Raw genomic sequence first — 22,500 nt, 5'->3', positions numbered from 1 at the left:
TTCGTTTTCTGGTGTGAAAGCGGACCTCACTGGAGTCTATATGCTACATAATAACAATTTCACTGCCTGAAACGGACCAAATAATCGAATTAGTGGTGTGAAAGCGCCCTAAAAGGTATGGTTATGGTAAGGGTTAGGGGTTTAGTTTGGCTAACTTGGCTACACATACATAACTTGAATCTCAACATAGTGTAGGTGGATTATCCAAGTAAAGTACTTCTGAAAACTCACACTACAAACCACTTACCACTTAAAGGGATATTCCGCCATTTGTGGAAATACGCTCATTTTCCACCTTCCCTCGAGCAAAACAATCGATATTTACCTTGTTCCCGTTCATCCAGCCATTCTGTGAGTCTGGCGATACAACTTTTAGCTTCAGCCTAGCATAGATCACTGAATCGCATTAGACCATTAGCTTCTCGCCTGCTAGCTTCATGTTTAAAAGTGACTAATATTTCTGGTAATTTTCCCATTTAAAACGTGTGTCCTCTCAAGTTAGAAAGTGCAATAAGACCAACTGAAAATGAACCCTGCCGTTTTTCTAGGCTGATTTGACATGGAACTACATTCTCATCTGGCGTAATAATCAAGGCAACTTGCAGCTACTGGCACTACTACTGCTTGATGTCTATGGGGACTATTTTCAGATGCTGCGTACGATATCACTGCGCCTATGGTACGTTTGCAAGTTGCCTTGATTATTACGCCAGATGAGAGTGTAGTTCCATGTCAAATCAGCCTAGAAAAACGCCAGGTTTCATTTTCAGTTGGTCTTATTGCACTTTCTAACTTGAGAGGAGACATGTTTTAAATGGGAAAATTATCAGAAATCTTAGTCACTTTTAAACATGAAGCTAGCAGGCGAGAAGCTAATGGTCTAATCCGATTCAGTGATCTATGCTAGGCTGAAGCTAAAAGTTGTATCGCCAGACTCACAGAATGGCTGGATGAACGGGAACAAGGTAAATATCGATTGTTTTGCTCGAGGGGAGGTGGAAAATGAGCGTATTTCCAAAAATGGCGGAATATCCCTTTAACATATTATTGATTATCAAAATTGCACCAAGTTAAAGTTTTAATCTACAGTATATAGATTTTCCATACAACATGTTAACATACAGTAAAGCCTCAACAAGGCTACATTGATTAAGGATTGCTTGGCAGATTGGCAGACAGACAGACAGACAGACAGACAGACATATAATACAGTATATCACTCTAAGACAGGGCCATGAGTTCTTGGCGATGGCATAAGTGAAATGCATTGTGAGTCTCAAGGGGAGATACCCGGAAGTGAGTTTAATTATCCTGCACTTATACATGTGCGTGAAGAGCTTATTATCTAAGATAGCCAGATCTCCTGAGGCATTCTTAAACTCATGAGTCATCCCCTTGTCGATCACTCTGCATTTCTTCACTGCACTTTAAGACATTCACTGAGGCATAGGGAAGGACTCTATAATCTTTTCTGTCGACTGGCTGTATTTTTTATTTATTTATTTTTTTGTTTTAACTTTTGCTCAGGAGAACCGTTTTGTCTCCGGCATGACAAATTTAAGTGACTCATCCCAGCTTCTGGCCCAGATGCTCATCTCCTCTGGTTTTCCAAGACTTGCCCCTCCTGCGGAGTTCATTTCAAACAGGGGCATGAATAACCACCCTGCTGTCACTTCTGCATTATCCTTTACTGCTCAAAATGGATGATGCCATCAGTTTTTTTTTTCTTTTTGTTTTGAAGGAAACCTGCAAGGCAAGAGTGTATCAATTTCCTTCCAAAACTTTTTGAATAAAGTCCTGTTACTTTCAGTGAATGTTCCTCGGTGGGTGAGTAACTCATGTCTGTGAGTTTATGAAGTGAACGGCTGCAATGATTCAGTGAATCATTTGATTCAGTTGAAATGAAATGAATCAGTGGAAGAATATAAGTGATATAAATTGATTATATAGGATAAATAAATGATTCAGTGGATCATAAAGTTCAGCGATATGAATCACTAAACTGATTCAGTGCAGTGATATGATTCAATGTTTCTGAATCACCGATGCATATCACTGCTTGTGAATCATTGTGAATCATTGTGAATCAGTGTTTGATTGGGAATCACCTTGAGGATGATGGTGAGAAACAGGGCGCTGATACTGAGTGGCACAAGGGCGGTGATGAACCAGCTCAGCCAGTAGGTGGCACCCTGCAGACCCATCATCCTCACCGTCTCCTTCAGACGCGCCTCCTTCTCCGTCACCACGGCCTTGACAAAAATGGCCACCGAGTAGATCCACGCCAGGGTCAAATAGAGAGGAATGGAACGTGCCAGCGAACGCATGAACCTGTGGGGGCGGGGGGGGTACAGGCGGGGTCACCAGGGGTCAAGAACACAACAGGACACAGCTGACCAATGGGCACTGGGCAGGGAGATGCTGGCACAGAGCAGGTCAGATCGCTGCCAGAATCAGCCCATGTCCACTCTCTGCATGACCCCCTCCATCCAAAACCCCACTGCTCAGTGTACTCAACCATAGATGCAGTACATACTAGATTACTGACATTAAAACCCCACTGCTCAGTGTACTCAACCATGGATGCAGTACATACTAGAACACTGACATTAGAACCCCACTGCTCAGTGTACTCAACCATAGATGCAGTACATACTAGAACACTGACATTAGAACCCCACTGCTCAGTGTACTCAACCATAGATGCAGTACATACTAGAACACTGACATTAGAACCCCACTGCTCAGTGTACTCAACCATAGATGCAGTACATACTAGAACACTGACATTAGAACCCCACTGCTCAGTGTCCTAAACCATAGATGCAGCACATAGAACAACACTGACATTAGAACCCCACTGCTCAGTTTACTCAACCATAGATGCAGCGCATAGAACATTGACATTAGAACCCCACTGCTCAGTGTACTCAACCCTAGATGCAGTACATAGAACACTGCCAATAGAACCCACTGCTCAGTGTACTCAACCATAGATGCAGTACATAGAACACTGACATTAGAACCCCACTGCTCAGTGTACTCAACCATAGATGCAGTACATAGAACACCGACATTAGAACCCACTGCTCAATGTACCCTATCATAGTTGCAGTACATAGAACAATACTGCCAATAGAACCCACTACTCAGTGTAACCAACCATAGGTGCAGTACATAGAACAATACTGCCAATAGAACCCACTGCTTAATGTACTCTACCATAGGTGCAGTACATAGAACAATACTGCCAATAGAACCCACTGCTTAATGTACTCTACCATAGGTGCAGTACATAGAACAATACTGCCAATAGAACCCACTGCTTAATGTACTCTACCATACTGTAGGTGCAGTACGTAGAACACTGACATTAGAACCCACTGCTCAATGAAGGTGCAGAACACAGAACAGTGCTGCCATCAGACTCGTTGTGGACCTCAACGGGGACCAAACTCTATTAGCAACTCAATGCCAGCGCCTGAGTGTCATAACATACTACTATTGCGTGACCTTCATTGAAGACCACATGGCACATACTGTACTATTCTTGCAGATTTCAAAAACATGCTAATTATCTTCACATAAACATGCCATCCGTTGTGCTAACGCAGTAGTGTGCAGTCTATTTGCACGACTAAACTGTTAATGTCCTCTCAGCTGTTTATGGTTCAGTCCAAGGATGCTGTAGGAAGATATCACGCCTCTTCTTCACCAGAAACTGTTTTCTCAGTGTGTACGTCTCTCTACCCTTGGACTGATACAGTATGTGTTAAAAATGCAGTGTAAATATTTTCTTTTCAAGTAACCTGCAAACCCCCAGCCCTTTCTTTTCAGGTTGTGTGCTACAGCTCACACAACATCAAGCTCTGGATAGTGGGAGGAATTCCTGAATTAAAGTTGTCTGGAGAGACACAGCAACAAATTGTTGGCAAGTTTTCTATTGAGCTTGCGCACACACACACACACACACACACACACACACACACACACACACACGTACGTACGTACACACCAAAGGGCTGGATAACGAGGCAGGGATCCTCCTCTGCGGACCAGTGTTTGTTTACAACACTTTCTGCTGTGGGCTGGTGCCTTGACTACCCCGGACTAATCTGTGTGCTTATTACTAAACATAATAGAGGGAGGTGGAGGAGACCTGAGCTCTGGCGAAGCCAGTGCGGCTGAATTGCTGCACATTATTTGCCATTTGTAGAGAGGCAGAGCACGTCCACCACTATGGCGATGTGTGGAGAAAAATAACTAAGTTTGAAAAAAAGACTTTGAAGCTTTGACTGTGATACGGCACAATGGACACAAACTTCAAAATAAACAAAGGGGGATGGGATTGATATGACATCAAGGGGAACTTTAGAAATCATTGGGATGATTAAAATCCAGAAGGCTTGTTATTACTCTAGGTAACTCTGGTATTCCATACAGATCATGTGGCCCTTTTCATCACAAACATCGGTTACTACTTTAGCCAAAGTTGAAAGACAACTCAGTGCTTTGAAAACTGATATACCAATATACCAAACTAATACCTAACTAATATACCAATTCATACATTGTGTTGTTTTTAACAAAATATTTACATATTTAAATAAGTGGCCATTTAATAGGCACAGGCTGAGGCCTAGGTCCTCATCAGGGCAAAGAAGTGTACTGTAGATCACATTTAAAATCCATTCAAAGCCTCCAAGTGGCCAGGTCCAAAAACCCAAATAAAACCGATTGAGAGACACAAATGAATCAATAATAGGTCCTGGCTGTCATCTCTTGGCTCGGGAATAAATGCAGATTGCATCTGTGAAAAGCAGGTGGGAAAGCCACTGCCGCTGCTGCTGCTGCTGGGGCTGCTGCCACAACTGCTTCGCCGGCATCCATATGCCACGTTGGCCATAATTATCACAGCTTTCCAACGCTTATTAATGTGCCAAAGAGCTGTGTGCAATCATCGTTTAGGACGCGCTCGTGAATTCCAACACGCAAGTGCTCAGCGTCAAAGCTCCTCTTCATCGTCCTCCTCCTCCGGTGCGGAGGCACCCCCGGCTAACTCAATTTAGCATTATTAATGTTTACAAATTGTTGATCGCCGGCCAGCGCCATTAGGCCGGTGGGGGGAAGTAACATTTCGCCCCAGCTGTTCAAATGTAAATTTTATTTACAGGGGAGATTTTTTCCAATTAGGCCGCGGAAAATGGATTAAGTCGGCCCCTAATGAGAAACCACTTCTTTCCATTCCATTTGCCAGCCGGGCTCTTGATTTGTTTAAATGACGCTTGTCTTAAAAATAAATAAATAAACAAATATATAAATAAATGCGGGACATCCTCGCCTGCATAGCTGTCAGTCCAGAAGAGAAAGAAGAACAATTCCGGGTTTGGTGGCAAATCAAATGGGAGCTGAAAGGTCAATTGGCCATAACAAAGTCTAAGCCCTTCTGATGGAGGAGTGACAGTAGGATAATAATAAATGATCTTAATATTTTGAATGGCCCACAACACAACACAACACATCCGTCTCATCCTTAAGGTTAAGGCTGTGATTGATAGGACTCTGAGGGGCTTACGACTAAAAATGAGGTGTCATGAGGAGACATGATGGCGGATTCTTCAAATGAAGCATGAGGATCAAATATGGGAGAGGGATATGTATACAGACTTTAGATAAACAAAACAACAACACAACAAAAAATATTCCAAAAAAAATTACTGAAACCAGTGGGCTGTGGTCAACTCGATGACTTCAAATTCAAGGACAAAAAATGATTGCCCGACCCAAGCAGAAGAAGCAACCTACGTTTCAAGATAGGTCATGGGTCTTCCAATGAGTGAATGAGTCAGAGAGAGAAATATTAACAGAGGGCAAAGGGAAAGAAAAGAAAATGAAGAGAGTGTCACTGAAGTTCATAGAAAAACAAAAAGGGACAGTTAGGATAGAAATAGTTACATTATAAGCACCACTTTGCACAAATGCTGTAATCGGAGATTGATTTTTTTAGCTTTTTTTTCCCCAGAGAGAGCGTGAGCAGATTTAATGGAGCCATAATCAATTAGCATAATCACCCACTTTTTCTGATATCAAAGTTCACCCAGTTCACGCTTGACACAATTCATTTCAGAGATTAATTCTGCAATCATTATTTTGGCTCATCCAAAAAGAACAACAGCACCCATCACCAACATTTTTTGTTTGTTTAGTTTCAAAATGAAAGTGAATGCTGAGCTTATTCCTCCCAAAACAGTTTCTAAAAAAAAGTAGCAAATAAAATAAGTAAATAACAAACAAATTAAACTATGAAATAGTTCAGAAAAATATGTGGCCATCATCTTTAGATATTTGCCATCATCTGTCATCACAGAAAGAAAAAGGCTGCATTTTACTTCAAGGTCCCATTACATTCCTCCATTTGCTAAATGCAATACTTAAGCTCAGTGAAGCAATAATTAAAATTCAGAGCTGATCACTGCTAATGTTAATGGTTTGTTAATTTTGATGACCTGAATAAAGTTAAGAGAACCAAGATAAACCTTAAAAGAATCCAGCATAATGTATTGATGTTAAACAAGCCATACACCTCAGTGTTTAACAGTCATGCTGGTTAATTAACCCTGAGGTTCATGCATTCTAAGTGTGCTGACACATTGGTAAACGGGACCTTAAAGGATATGAATCTAAATGCAACTTAAAAATAACAACTCTGTCAAACAACATTCAAATTCAAATTCAAATAAGATCAACTAGTTGGTGATGCTCTGAGATCTGGGCTCTTAACCACCGAGCAGCTGATTTCATCCCAGATTAAGCCCCAAAATGCGGCCCCGGAATCGGGCTTATTACAGCAAAAAGAACCCAGTCAGGTGATTGCTTTCTGGGTTTCGGCGAGTTGCAGCGACGATCGACGATTTTCGACGGTTGTCGGTTCGGTCGGGCCGGCTAACTGACCGACCGACTCACTGACCTTGATCATGATACTGATAAGAGCACAGGGCACGGTGAGCAGCACTATGTTCTCGATGAACGCGGCGAGCCAGAGGGGGCCGTTTGCGGCGCCAACGACCCGCAGGACCTCCTTCAGACGGGTCTCCTTCTCCAGCACCAGGCCCTTAATGATCTGGCACACCGAGTACATGAAGGCCAGCACCAGGAACATGGGCAGGATGGCCCCGATGGTGGAGATGAAGCTGGAGGAGGAGGATGATGGAGGTGGAGGAGGAGGAGGAGGGAGAGAGAGAGTGTGAGAGAGAGAGAGAGAGAAGGAGAGAGAGGGAGAAAGAGAGAGAAAGAGATAGAGAGAGGGAGGGAGAAAGAGAGAGAGAGAGAGAAAAAGAGAGAGAGAGCAAGAGAGAGAGGTGTTCAGATGGAGGAGATTGATAGATGGATGGATGGATGGATGGATGAATTCATGAGGAGATGAATAGATGGATGGATGGATGGATGGATGGATGGGTGTATGTGTGTGTGTGTGTGTGTGTGTGTGTGTGTGTGTGTGTGTGTGTGTGTGTGTGTGTGTGTGTGTGTGTGTGTGTGTGTGTGTGTGTGTGTGTGTGTGTGTATAGTGGATGCAATGTTTCCATATGAGTCAATGTGACTCCAGGGAGGTAATTCATCACTCCTAAAATCATTCCGGTATGTGAACAGATTGTTTGATACCTAGATGAGTATAAACATGTCACACATCATGGCATAAACATATGCCTACATTACATGAAAACACTCCGGAGAGTTGTCGCAGGGCTCTGTTTCAGAGAGAAAACCTTTGCTCTGTTAACAGAACTCCTCTTGTTTTAATCTGCTTTCCCAATGTTGACATGTACATACTGTACATAGCATGAGGCATAACACAACTGTAGCATCTGTTCTGTATTTGCCAAATAATGTTTTATATTAGTGTGTGTTTTAGTGGCTTAAAATAACGGCTTCCAACTCTGACTTGTAGTTGACAGCATGGCGTCTGTCTCTGCTGATGAGTTCCTACTGTAGAACACCGGTACTGTACAATGTAACTTTAGTTCTGCGCAGGAACATGGCCTGTTTGTAAAATTTCCACACACACTCTTAAAACGAATGTGTTGTAAAACAACACAAACTGTTGTTATCCCCATCTGGATGCAAAGTGATGTTTAGAAACAACACAAACTGTGTTGTTTTAAACATATATTGTGTAACGAATAACAAGGGAAATTTGTTGGAAACAACACAAACTGTGTTGTCCCCATCTAAGCACAAAGATGTGTTAAAAAACACATTTGTTTTTTAAGAGTGTAGGTATCCTCTTAGAGACATTTTTACATGCACCCTTAAAACGAATGTGTAAACACAAACCTGTGTAAAAAAAACAACACAAACTGTTTCAACACAGTCGGCCGGAGTGTAGGCATCCTCTTAGAGATAAATGTGTGCACAGTTCGTCCCATCTGGGGAGATTTATTTACAGTATGGGTGTAGTGGATCAAGGATAGCAAACTCTTAAAAGGAATGAGTTGAAAACAATACAACTTGCATCATTTTGATCCATGATAAGTTAGAGATGTATTGTTGCGCTCTACAGTAGATTTTTTTTTCTTTTTTTTTGTCCAAGCGCGTTAAAACAAAAGGATCTCAAATAAAAAGCTGGAGTGGTTTGCACACTGAAAGACAGATCCATGAAAGAGACAACAGAGTTCATGTTGTTTCCAACACATTCGCTTTTGAGTGTAGCATCCAAAGACAATTACTCTTGAAACAACGTTTGAAGGTTTGCGTTGCTCTAGGTAAATACGTAAACACCACGTCATTTACTTTACTTTTCCTAACATCGATGACAGCATTATGTTTTGTGCAGAAGCCCAGAGGAGCTCACTGACTCATCACCACTGTGAATACATTACCAAATCTGATCCTTTGACAGACTGCTGTAATACAAAAAAAAAATGAATATATTGACGTGGCAAATGCCAGTTTATGAAAACCGATGGCCCCTGGAGTGCGGACAATATAGACTCGATAGAGGATTTGTAATCAAAGCTTGGCCCCGCAGGATTTTATGGATTTAGGCGGCAAGGTTATTGGGAACCTTTTGCGTATTTGAGTAAACCCTCGGAGACGGCGCATCATCTTCGCCCGTCTCATTTATTACGGCACGTCACAGGTCGAGGAAGACACATGATGGCCGGTTGTTACCAAACAAAAGGACTATATTAAACATGCTTCATAAGGCCACCGAAATGTCATGTCAATATCTTACTGGCAAGCCTGGGATACAAAGTGCTGTGCATGCTTTATCATCCAGCCTGCACCGATACATCAAACTCTCTCAATGCTTGACAAACGTATGGATTTCATGTACAGAATCAATAATGTGTGCACAGCGCAAAACACACATCCAACTAGGAAAGTCTATATATTCTGGGTAAACTTTGTTTCTTTAGGTCTTTTTTTTCTTCTTTTTACTGTTTGGTCATGTGGCTAAATAATCTGTTCTGTTCCCTTCGTCGGGCCTCGTGAGAGCTGTACTTGTACACTGTGTTCTGCAGAGCGAAGAGTGTGCAATGAGCATGCCATATCCCATCTGAGTTGTGTGGGCATTAAGAAATCCTCAAAGAGCATTTTCATATGACAGTGTCTGTTTCTTTTCTTCTCCATTTTTTCTTTCTTTTTCTTGAAGAGAACACATCCCTCCCTCCATCCCTCCCACTTGCCCATTTTGCATTTTGCATGTTGTTTGGGTGGATGGAAAAGGACAAAAACAAATAAAAACGAAATAAGAGCTGGCGTTCATGGGGGTGTTCCAGAAGCCCTGAAATTCGTTCGGGGGAATTGACATTTTGGCAAATCATGATGGGCAGAGTGCCCACTCTACCCGTTTCTATGACAACATCATGACAGGCGAGCGGAGAGAGTTGTCGTAAGGGAGTGGGGAGTGCGGAGGACCAGTGTGTGTGTGTGTGAGGGGGGGGGGGGGGGTAGTGCCACTGAATCACCCCCCATGTTTTATTAATTTAGATTTTTGTTTTGTTACAGTCCCCTTTCTTCTTTATTTTTCTCTCTATTGTTTCCGGGGCGAGCCTCTCACTTTGTAGTGATTTAGCAGTGCTGACAAAAGCTTGTAATGGTGACATCCGGAGAGAGATGGAAGTCGCATCTCACGCCTCCCCTGGGACGATGAAAAGCACTTTTAAAGTCAATATAACATGGCAGGCCCCACACCTCATATTAATTGCAGATTACCATACAATCCAGTGGGGCAGAACCAAGCCCATTTACCCGATGAGATGAGAGTATTTTATAGGCCCCTCACCTCCCCTCCTGTTGTTATCAGCCTACACCAGTGGGACGATGCACCACAACAGCGTGTTAGACTTGTTCTGCATTTTGCTCCTTTTTTTGTTTTCTTACTCTTTTGTTTTCACTTTTTTACTTGTTTCAATTTATTTCGGTCTGGTTTTTCATCTGGTTGGTCTTGTCTGGTTCCCTTGTTTCCCCTTATTTTTTTTTATTTTTTTAACTTTTTGAACTGTTTCTGTGAGCAGTTCTTTCCTTTCAATGGATCCAACATCCATCTTCATCTCCTTTCATTGTCACCTCTACTGTAATTGCTAGTTTGTTTGTTTGCTTGTTGTTTTCCTGTGGATCTCCTGCCACTCACTGAGCAGGCACCCCATACTGACTAATATCTTCACATCCAGCATATCATTCCCTTTTAACGGCAACCACTGCTGTGATAACACACACACACACACACACACACACACACACACACACACACTCTATATCCTAGCACAGATTCCTTCTGAAAATCTGACATTTAAGATGTCTATTGACTTAAAATTACAGACGAAATGAGAAAAGACTCGTCATCTGAAATAATTTATGGCCATTTCATTTTTTTTTTCTCACACAAAAAAAAACACACAAAAATCCATATGTATGTAAATAGATTCCCAATGTCAAGGAACCATGTGGGGAGATGAAAGCACAGCTTTTTATACAGGGCTCTCAGAATTATTAAATGGTGTATTTTTTCCTTTTTTTTTCTAAAAGCACGAGCACTAAATAGCAGAAATTAGTTCCGCATAAAAGCTCAGGCGGAAAGCTGCATTGGAAATCAATGCCAATTCTGGCGAGGCCTTCCAAAAAACTCTCCTGAGCATCTTTATACAGTTCGGCTTAAGAGGAATCGGCACACGCGTTGGAGAGACCGGTCCAAGGAGGCCCTAATGGACCTAAGTGGCTCTGCTCACAACAAAACATTTCAGTTTGGGGGGGATTTTCTGTGCACCAAACTCTGAGCTGTAACAGTACGTGGCATTGACAGGCTCGATGGTGTTTTGAGCCCCCAACGTCGTCTTCAAGGCAGCGCTGCCACCGTCGACTTAAAGGCACCTAATCCTATCCCTAACCCTAACCTTAACTCATGCCTAACCCTAGTGCCTTCCAGGCAGCACTGCTTTGACGACAACGTTGGGGGCTCAAAACACCAAGAAACCACTGGCAGACGGCCCCAACATATAGTGGACTACATACTGACACAATGGGGGGAGACACAGCGCAATAGACCTCTGAAGTTCGCCTACAAAAAAGCTGCCATCTTTGAGATTCGGTATCTGGCGATTTTTCCTATGGGAAAATAACATGGGGATTTTGAATTATCGCACCTGTTAAACTCTCGCGGGGACGATATAGTCTTAAATAAAGACGTTTTCCTGAACACACTTTTGTCCTCTGCCTTCTTGTGCATACTGTGATCTCCGGTACGTGAAGTCGGCACACTTTGATTTTTGCTACCCCAGAGCTAACTGGCTAACTAACTTAATGGCAAGTTGCATTGCAAGTTAGCTCTGGGGTAGCGAAAATCAAAGTCTGCCGTCTTCGCGTACCGGAGATCACATATTCCTCTCGAAGGCAGAGGACAAAAGTGTGTTCAGGAAAACACCTGAATTTCCGATTTTGTCATCCCCGCGAGAGTTTAACAGGTGTGATAATTCCAAATCCCCATGTTAATTTCCCATAGGAAAAATCGTCAGATACCGTAACTCCAAATATGGGCAAAGATGGTAGCTTTTTTGTAGGCGAACTTCAGAGGTCTATTACATCAGGTGAGGTCAAAGGTTAGGTTTTTAGGTCAGAGGTCAAGTCGATGAGCTTTGCTTCCTTTATTAGATGTTATAGGGAGGCTTCTTTCTCTGGGTAGGGTAATCAGTTTACTCTCTTTCTTCCTCCTGCAGATATGGTTCTGTGCCTGTCTCATCTGTTTATTTCAAACATGTTAAAACATGCTTGTTTTTCCTTTTTGGCACCAGCGGTTTTTGTTTTGTTTTCAGTCATTCATCCTCCATCAATCAATCCCTCTCTCCTCAATTCCATGTCCTAGTCATTGGCCTCCTCTCCCTCTTTCACACAGCATGACTCATTTTTGGTCACTGGGATGTTATTTTGGTGTTTGTTTACTTCTCTGTCTATCTCTCTATTTGCAATGGTAACCCCCCTCCTCCCTCTCGCTCTCTCTCTCTCTCCCTCTCTCATGCCTATTTTCTTTCTCAGCCCAAACAGAAGGCCTTTACTCTTCTCCCCTCATCCTTGCTCATTCATCCTTTTTTACTACCTCCTTCTATACCTCTATTTTAGCTTCTCTCTCTCCATCACTCACAGTTATTTACATCCTCATGCCCTCCCGTTTCCTTTCCTGTCCTTCGCCATTAATTCATTCATCTCTCTCTCTCTCTCTCTCTCTCTCTCTCTCTCTCTCTCTCTCTCTCTCTCTCTCTCTCTCTCTCTCTCTCTCTCTCTCTCTCTCTCTCTCTCTCTCTCTCTCTCTCTCCCTCCATCTCTGGCATCAGACCCGGCTCTGTGACTGCAAGGTCACTTGGGGTCACCTGGGAGCACTTGGCAGTGAGGGCCTTTTGATCCAGCGGGTGGGGGGGGGCACATATCCCCTTTCTTAGTTAGGGACCTCTCTGCTCCGAACAGGAAGCCCAGTGAAGCCAACAGAGAGGATCTCTTTTCATGACCGACTGGGGACAGTCGAAAACAAAAATACGGAAAACCAACTGTAACGTGATCCTGCCCTCTTGATCGTAGAGGGGAAACAAATTGATTCGGTAAGATATTTTGGCACCTGGACTGGCTGTTGTGGGATTTTGTGACTCCTGGTTTTGTGAGCGGTTAAGATTGTATACCTACATACCTATACTGCAGAGAAATCTGCAAGCGTAAAACGAGCGAAAACGAAAAGTGAAAGCGAAACCGGCGATGAAATCGCCAAACCTATCCCTTTAAGATAGACACAGCTACACAATTTACTGACTTTTGACAGTGTGGCCAATTAAGATGCCCTCCCTCCAGGTAGTAATGCACTCCCCATCACCATCATTAGACAGAATACTTCATTAACATAAAATATTCACTGACAAAAAAAATACATTTTAAGGGCTGATCCATCATTAGTATTCCATTTGTGATGAGATAAAGGCTCTGCAGCTCCAGATTCAGACATCACTTAAATCTCTAAAATATAAATCTTCACACCAACTGGAGCATTTAAAATAAAAAAGACCCCTAATTTAAATATCCCAGGATTCTGATGAAAGTTAACTTTTAAAGATCGCTATATTTCTTAGCCTATACTGCCAACCCAACTAGCTAAAAGCCACCTCAGTCATATGTTAAATGTTATGATGCTTTGTACATCTCTGTATTTAAGCCCTTGGATGCAACATGACAGTTCATTTAAACTTCACAACCAGTTTGGCGAATTAATATTCAAGTGTGATATAGCCAACAAATTGGAACTACTTCATAGGTGTGCAAATAACATACGGTTAATGCACCCCCATAAAGAACGCAGGACAATGGGGAATTCAACCAAGCAGTGGAATAACATGAAATACTTTACTCACAAAAAAGGGCTGATCCATCATTACTGTAGTATTCCATCTGTGATGAGATAAAGGTTCTGCACCTCCAGATGATTCAGACAGCACTTAAATCGCTAAAATCTAAATCTCTACACCAACTGGGACATTTAAAATAAAGAGGCCCCTGATTTAAATGTCGCAAAGAGTCTCATGTCTCAAAGAGTCTCATGCATAAACTACAGTGGCTATGTAGCATGTAGGAGCAATTGGCTGATCCATGTATATTTTTTTTGATTAGGATGTTGCTCACCGTGTTAAATATGTACATTGTTTTTGCCTCGCTATTACTTTAGTTTTAAGGCCCTTTCACACCAAGTCTGAATTTCTGGACAAAATATTCACAAAAAAATCATGCTGGTGAATGTGTGAGAGTGAATGTATTTCATATACAGCTCTGGAAAAAATGAAGAGACCACTGCACACTTTTCCGATGTCATTGTACAGTTGCTGAGTGACGTTCAAATGAGTTGATGGTCATACTAAAAAATCTTCATTTCTTTCAGAGCTGTATGTGTTTCTAGTTTTACAAATTGAAGACGAAACTTGTGATGAAAAATACAGCCGAGACTGGGTAAATGTTGTCCTTGGTATGTAAAGATAAAAACATAACATTACATTTGGTTGACACTTTTAAACCAAAGCGACTTACAACATAGTAAAATAAATTAATTAATTAATTAAGCAAAAACAAATGCATTCAATTGAATTACCTGTGTGATATGGACTTGGTGTGAAAAGGGCCTTTAGTTAGACTTTAGACTGCCATTTAAATTCAGGCCCAGTGAGACACTTTTGTCAGATCAAACAGCGAGCTCGCTGTGTGTCTACCTATCATTATGTGGCATAAGTCACACTTAGACACAACCTTGGCGGATCCAGGCCTGTCTCTACACACAACTCTCTTATGTTCATCATGCGGCAATGCCGTATCCTTGGTGTCCTTTGCCAGCGAATCATGTCCTCCATCGATCTTGTGAATAGAGAAGCACAAAGGCTTTGAGGCTACACGCGGCATCCTTTTCATAAACGACACAGCCGTGACCTTCGACCTCACCGTGAAAGTAAAATAAAAGCAGCGAGGGTTTCGATATTTGAATTTCATGAATAAGGGCCACGTTGCCTCGGTTCGCACAGCGCAGTTTCATTTCTATAGCTGACAGAAATGTGAACTTTCAACTCAGACATTCAAACAGAGTTGCGACACAAGTATTTTATTTTTCCTCGACGAGTTCATCGTTTCATGATGGCGTGCTTAAGATGCACAGAAATTGCTTTGATTTATAATATTCTATTCATACACTAGAACATATCAAACAGTTACCTTAAATGTGTGTATAAAGATATTAAGGTTGTTCATATAATTTTAGCTTGTGCTTGACGAGTTGCAGTTGCATGGACAAAGCTCTTCTTCTTTTATTAAGTTTCATTAAGATTAGTTTCAGTGGATTTGCTAAAAACCAAGCTGTCCATGAATGCAATTACCTCCCACAGTCTAGAACTGCTTATAATCTTAATGCCTATTTACTGTTAGAATTTGGAGTTCGTGCCCACGTTTGTGGAATACAAAATTGGTCAGAGTACAGCACCTCCAAAAATAGCAACAACCATTGCTGGTTGCTAGACGACAAAAACATGTTTTTAGTAATAGCTGGTTAATATTGATACAGTGAGCTTGACAAAAAAAAACAATGCTATACATTAATCCACTGTATTGGATGGAATACAAATGTTCCATATTAGCGATACTCTATACTCTCAGAGGCAGGAGTTACGGGAGGCATACAGTATGTAAACCTTTTTTCACCACATCTTCCCTGATGCCCAGCCTGCAGGCTGCTGGCTAAAGGCTGGATGCCTGCTGATTTGAGTGGATTTTCCAGCTGTCGGTTCCCTTGTTTTCAGGGCCAAAAGGGGTCATGGGGCTTTCAGGTAGGAGACGCTATGTGCTTCGCTTGCCTCTGGGGTTCAATGCAAAATGGTAGATGCCACCATGTGCCACGGTCAAGGTTCAGAACAGTAGTGTGTGTGCTTGTGCCCATGTATGCACAAGTATGTATATGTATGTGTTGTATGTGTGTCTGTGTTTGTGCGTGTGAGTGTGTGTGTGTGTGTGTGTACAATATGTGTGTGCATACATATAAATACAGTATATGTATATTTTTGTGTTTGTGTTTGTGTGGTCCAGGGAGGTGGTAAAAGATGTGGAAACATCATCGGGCCCTCCCACGCGCTTTGTGATTCCCCTGGCAGCCGTCATTGAGCTCCAGCCCTTGCCTACAGAAATGACCTCTGACCCCTGTGACGTCCCTCACACAGCAGCACACAAGGCAGCATCTGAACCCTACTGCAGCTCTCCCCTGTGATTTGGGAAGGTCGTAGGGTTAAAGGTCAACTCCCTGGCCCCAGCCGTGGCGCAACTGGCTGGGGCACCTGCACCGCACGCCGGCGACCCGGGTTCGATTCCCGCCCCGTGGTCCTTTCCGGATCCCACCCCAGCTCTCTCTCCCACTCACTTCCTGTCATTCTCTCTACTGTCCTATCCAATTAAAGGCATAAAAAGCCCAAAAAATAATCTTAAAAAAAAAAAAAAAAAAAAAGGTCAACTCCCTGTCTGATTATGGGGCACCACCAGTGTACCAGGGATAGGTTATGGCTAAGGAATGCAGGAAGACACAGCGAGGATGGCAAGCACGGAGAGTATTTGTAACCTTTTCTTGTTAAATGAGGAAAACGTGCAGCCCTGAATACACTTAGTTATTGTGTACTGTAGTAGGGTCATGAGCTGGGGGGTTGTGCTGGGAGCTGGCTGGGTATTCATGTGTAGTCTATTCTGACAAAAAAAAAGCAACGAAACCAGCTCTTTGAATCACAGTGTCGTCAAACAGCTCAACACTTTCCAAAATGCCCCTGCAGCTCGTCTCCTCGACCGTCTTTATACAGTATGGTTTTATGCGCACGCTGGCCTGTTTTGTCCGTAGATGACTACGGATAAAGCGTGCGATACAAATCCTTGTTAGCTTAGCTCCAGCATATTTCTCTCTTTCAGCTCATTGTAGTAACCGTCCAATTTCCCCTGTCCATGTGAAACGCTTTAACACTAAAATATGCTAATGGCTCATTGGTGGAATGAATGAGTAGGAAATAAACAAATGGATAAAAAAGCAAAATCAGGATGCATTTTTTTTTTTTTTTTGCTGGATTTTTTAAATTACATTTTAAATTCTGATAAGGGGCCGCTCTTCCAAAAAAACCCTGAAAAATGGCTTCTGCCTTTCCGCTTACAAATAGAACATCGGCTACGCGAAAAGCCTTTCGCTGCATTCATGACTGGTTTCTCCGAGGACAAAAACATAAAACAAAGTTGTACCAAAAAAAAAAAAATATCTTGGGATTAAAACCCATTGGAAGAGAAAGGTACTTTCCCCTCATGCTTCATTGAACCTTTTGGTGCATCATCTCTGCGCAATTCCACCCTCAATTATTTATGAATGAAATAACAGTTTTCGAGTGTTAATAATTAATGGTGAACGGCCAGTGGCTACACGGGTGGAGGGTGGAGGGTGGGAGGGGGGGGGGGGGCGGTGGCGGTGGTGGGGGTGAGGGTGGAGAGTAAATGGCTGTGGGACCTGGGGTATTGCAGAGCTTTATAGCGCTCATTCATCTCGCAGTGATCATTAATCCTTTGTTTTTCAGGGGAGGGCAAAAAGCGGGGAGCAGACCAGCGCCGCCGCCGCCGCCGCGACAGCAGACAAGCAGGTTTGATTGCCTCATCCTCGTCCGCTCGCAACGGCAGACGGAAAAATAAATCAGGAGGGAAGAGGTATCATTACAGCGCCGCTCCAAATGCCATTACAAAGCAAGCGTCATCGGAAGGCGAAAGGGCACGGGCGCGCACACGGAACCTCGATCTGTTTTTATCTCGGGCGCAGGTCGGTGTGGGTGAGGATGCAGTCGCCACGCCGGCGCTATGGTAAAGACCCTGATTGAAACGGAAGGCTGAGTTAGTGAGGCTCGGTCAATGGGGGAGACGGGGGAGTTCAAAGCATTTTTGGAAAATTAGTTGGGAAAAATGACTGCCGTCTGGTCGGTGGCCACTCGGTTGATAGGAACGTCAGTGTGGTTCCGCAGAGGATGTGGTCACTATCTTCATGCCCTGTCTTTGGACATAGACAACCAAGACAACCGTACAACAGAACAGTCATCTGCAGTTCCGTGGCAAGAAAAACACAGATAAAAAAGGCCATGGAGGCTATTATTGGGAATAGATGGTGTCTTCACCCGAAAGCTCATGTCGGTTCTCACCAACAATTAATTTTTGACATTTCAGTCAGTAGGGCTCTTTTTTTTTAATCGTTTTATTCCGATATATTTATTTTTTATATCCACTTTGGTTTTAGTGTGTATTTTTCTCACTGTTACCCCTGGTGTGCCTTTTCCTTGTGAGACACATTTGTTAAAAAGCTCTGTGCACATTAAAAATGCATGCTGACCAGTGCTTTGCAAACCAATAGCTTTGCTTTTGTCCCCCCAATGTCCTTCCAAGCACACTTCACTGGATGGAAAAAAAAAGTGAAGAACATGAAAAGAACAGAGGAAACAATGAAAGGAAAGGGAATATGAAGGAGCAAAACAGAGAGAGAGAGAGAGAGAGAGGACAAAAGAGAGAGGCAGAGGGAGAAAGAGAGGGAGAGAGATAAAGAAAGATATAAAGAGAGAGAAAGAGAGAGAGAAAGAGAAAGGGGAGAGATAAAGAAAGAGATACAGTATAGAGAGAGAAAGAGAGGGAGAAAGATAAAGAAAGATATAAAGAGAGAGTGAGAGAGAGAGAGAAAGGGGAGAGATAAAGAAAGAGATACAGTATAGAGAGAGAAAGAGAGGGAGAAAGATAAAGAAAGAGATACAGTATAGAGAGAGAAAGAGAGGGAGAAAGATAAAGAAAGATATAAAGAGAGAAAGAGAGAGAGAGAGAGAGAGAGAGAGAGAGAGATAAAGAAAGATATAAAGAGAGAAAGAGAGAGAGAGAGAGAGAGAGAGAAAGACCCCCCCCCCCCTTCCCCCGGTTCTAAAGGGACACTAAATGGCTGTAGGTGATGGATAAAGCCATTAGCGGGTCCCAGGGCTCAGTGAGTGGTGTCTCCTGTTATGTGCGCAGGCCAAGTAGAATCCGTTATTGCCATAATGCCTCTCTCACACACACTTAATGAAGATGCAGCCCCAGACTCGGATGCACAGTACACTACGTCCACGCTCATACTCACCTGTCATCAACGAAGCAGGGGTACGGCATCTGCTGGGCGAACACGCCGAGGGGCTGGCTCTTGTTGGCGTGCGTCTGGACGATCCCGTGGTCCACGATGTCCTGGAGGTAGGCGAAGCCGCCCCACACGTAGCGCATGTCGTTAAAGGAGTGGTCTCTCGCGCCAGGGTCCCACGACCTTATTAAAAACAAGCGGAGAAATGATTGTTAGTATCGAGCGGAACGACCGGACCGGACGCCCAGTTCCACCTCCTCTCCTGATGCGCGTAAACATGACGGGCGCCATGGCAGCCAGGGTCCAGGGAGGTGGTAAAAGATGTGGAAACATTATCGGGCCCTCCCACGCGCTTTTGTGATTCCCCTGGCAGCCGTCGCCGTGAGCAACTTCTTCTATTGAATTTTACGAAGGCGGCATGTCATGGAATAGCGATAATCTGACTGACTGACTGATTGCACAGTCATTGCACTTATTTATTGATACCGTGCTGTTTGTACCGAGCATGTAAAACGCCTCGAAGCAAGACTTTTATTCTTTTCTTGCCTCTTTCTGTGTTGCTCAGTCAAGAACGTTCTGTACCTTGGAGCAAGAATTTGTTTATTTTCTGTGTCTTCTCTTATATGTTCAGACACAGTTTATATTTTTAGATACAATTTTATTAATCCTAGTGACAAATCCAGACACTTGACTTGACAAATCCAGTCAAACGTCAGACAAATCCCACCTCTCCTGAATCTTATCGGTGCGCTCCACGTCCTCGATGTCCATCCTTATCGTGTACTTGACGAACGCGGGCAGCTGCGTCGCGCTGGCATCCAGGCCCTCGAACACGATCCCTGCCCAGTAACTCTGGTTGTCTATCAGCTCCATCGCTCTGTCCACCATTGGGCCCTCACCGGCTAGGGCCTCGAACTTATCCAGGTCCAAGCACTGTGTCGGGGGGGAAAAAAAAGGACAAAAAAAGAAAAGTAAGAAAACAGAAAACAGACTCAGAAGAAACAGACTTATACTGTAGCATCATGCCAAACAGATATGCCTGCAAGAGAAACACACGTCCAAAACAAGTGCCCAAAACCAGCAAAAGTACAGTGTACTGTATCTGGATCCAGGTAAACGTCAAGCAAGAGGATTGACCATGCATAGAACACAGTGCTGTCAACACAACAGGCTTAATAAGACATACACACACACTTAAGTATGCAGCAGGGCCCGGAGTGCATGACAGAGAGCAACGGATGGAGAGGAGAGGAGTGGAAGGCCAAGAGGCAGACAGAGAGGGAGAGGCAGAGAGAGAGGGAGGGAGAGAGAGAGAGAGAGAGAGAGAGAGAGAGAGAGAGAGAGAAAGAGAGAGAACGAGAAAGGGGGAGAGAGAGAGTTAGTGAGTGAGTGAGTGAGTGAGTGTGAGGGGTGTGACCCTATGCCTCTCCTATTGATAGTTAACGCACACCGGCAACAGACTTGCAAAATATATGGAACTGCCGAGGGACAGACTGCAGGCGATCCCGGGCCCGGAACCCTCCGCCTTCTCTCACATGTCATTCAAATCTAATGAGCTGTCACCGCAGAGGCCTGTCCCGTCCCTGTCAGCCGCCACCTGCTTGTTAAGGTATTTTTGGCCAAGGGGAGAAGGTCACACGGATGCCTTGGCTGCAAACCCCCAAGTTTTGGGCGCATCCACACATTAAGGTGTAATGAGATTTCACTCCGCTGCTGGCTTCTCTTCTCTCCTCTCCTCTCCTTGTCCTGTCCTCAGTTGTTGTTCTTTCTCTCTCTGGCTTTGCTTGTGTGTTGCTGCTCTGAATTCGATTCCATTACTATTGCAAAGCTGACAGCATGCAGGCTAATTGGGTTGGGCTTCATTTTGGGCTAGACCCTAGTGTGCCTTTTGCAACATCTGCTATAAAGGTTCATGTTCCATGTAGCTAACAGACAAACAAAAGTGTACTCTACAGCTATTTGTAGCTTTTCTAAGCGTCTGTCATCTTTATATGTAACGGCTTTCACAGCGATTGTGTTGTTTAGTGTGTAATGGCCTCAAATCATGTTGTGCAGATATCGTATGACCCTGCTCATTGAGATGTGATTCATCAGGAAACATTTGCACAATCAATGCCTGAATCCATTCTGTTCTAGACACATGCAACTAATACATTTGAAGTTGCTGGCAGGAGACAATCAAGGCTATATTTTTAGTAAGTAGAACTGCTATGCTACAGGCACAAGAAGCATTTCAGGCACTGTAAGGGTTGCAGCATTGAGCACAGCAGGCTAAAGGGAGGAATGTCTATTCAGCAGACCAACCAATTACCAACTAAACAGTCCTGAGTAAATTCTCTATGGAGGAAGTCTGCTCGGTCTGCCTATATCTCTGTGTGTGTGTGTGTGTGTGTGTGTGTGTGTGTGTGTGTGTGTGTGTGTGTGTGTGTGTGTGTGTGTGTGTGTGTGTGTGTGTGTGTGTGTGTGTGTGTGTGTGTGTGAACTATGAAGTAATGGCTTTGATGCTTTTTGGACAGCTTGCTCCTACATCTGAACTTCCCCTCCCCCCCCACACACATGACGTCACATATAGACCACCAGGGCTTAGGATCAGGCACAGGTGAGGTTAGCGCTTCAGGGTATGAGTTGATGAGATTAGTGTGTGTGTGTGTGTGTGTGTGTGTGTGTGTGTGTGTGTGTGTGTGTGTGTGTGTGTGTGTGTGTGTGTGTGTGTGTGTGTGTGTGTGTGTGTGCGTGTGCGTGTGTGTGTGTGAGTGAGTGTGTGTGTCTGTGTGTGTGTACTTGTCTGTGTCTGTGTCTGTGTGTATTTGTGTCTGTATTTGTTTGTGTCTGTGTGTGTGTGTGTGTGTCTGTGTGTTTGCTTGTTTGTGTGTACAGTATGTGTTTGTTTGTGCGCATATGTGTTTGTTTGTGTGTGTGTGTGTATTTGTTTGTGTCTGTGTGTGTGTGTATGCATGTTTGAGTGATCTCCATTGCATGACTCATTTGTGCGGGTGTGCGTGTGTGTGTGTGTGTGTCTTGTATGCTTGATTTTGTTAGTGTGCTGCATGTCTGGACCTGGGTGCTGGTTGGCAAGTGTCGCTGGACTGCTCTTTAGCTGATAAGACGGCAGGCTAAGGTGAATTTAGCTCTGCTGCGCCGGGCTGCTGCCATAGGCCAAAATCAACACAACTATTTGCACCAATAGGACGCTGCCTCTGTCGATGTGGTGCGAAGTTGTCCAACTGCTGTGCTTGTTAGCTCTTTCAAAGCAGCACTATGGGGTCTTTTTTTTAATCAGAAACTAGCAAGCGGTGTGCTATTCGTCATGTGCTCCACACGTTTTGTGAGGCGCTCACACACAGACA

General features: G+C 43.6%; 1 protein-coding gene across 3 annotated transcripts in view; it reads right to left on the bottom strand.

Moving 5' to 3' along the window:
- Window positions 1-22,500, bottom strand: part of LOC134060563 (phospholipid-transporting ATPase ABCA1-like) — a 258,600-nt gene that overhangs the window by 171,365 nt on the left and 64,735 nt on the right. For all 3 annotated transcript variants that reach the window (XM_062517294.1, XM_062517293.1, XM_062517295.1), the window contains exons 13-15: window positions 19,881-20,086; window positions 19,160-19,336; window positions 6,968-7,190 (exon numbers count right to left, since the gene is read on the bottom strand). In XM_062517294.1, the coding sequence (XP_062373278.1) occupies window positions 6,968-7,190; window positions 19,160-19,336; window positions 19,881-20,086 (606 nt within the window). The remainder of the gene's footprint in view (window positions 1-6,967; window positions 7,191-19,159; window positions 19,337-19,880; window positions 20,087-22,500) is intronic.

Source organism: Sardina pilchardus, chromosome 16 (genome assembly GCF_963854185.1).
Source record: "Sardina pilchardus chromosome 16, fSarPil1.1, whole genome shotgun sequence".
Classification (NCBI taxonomy): domain Eukaryota; kingdom Metazoa; phylum Chordata; class Actinopteri; order Clupeiformes; family Clupeidae; genus Sardina; species Sardina pilchardus.
This window is presented reverse-complemented; position numbering and strand designations above follow the sequence as displayed.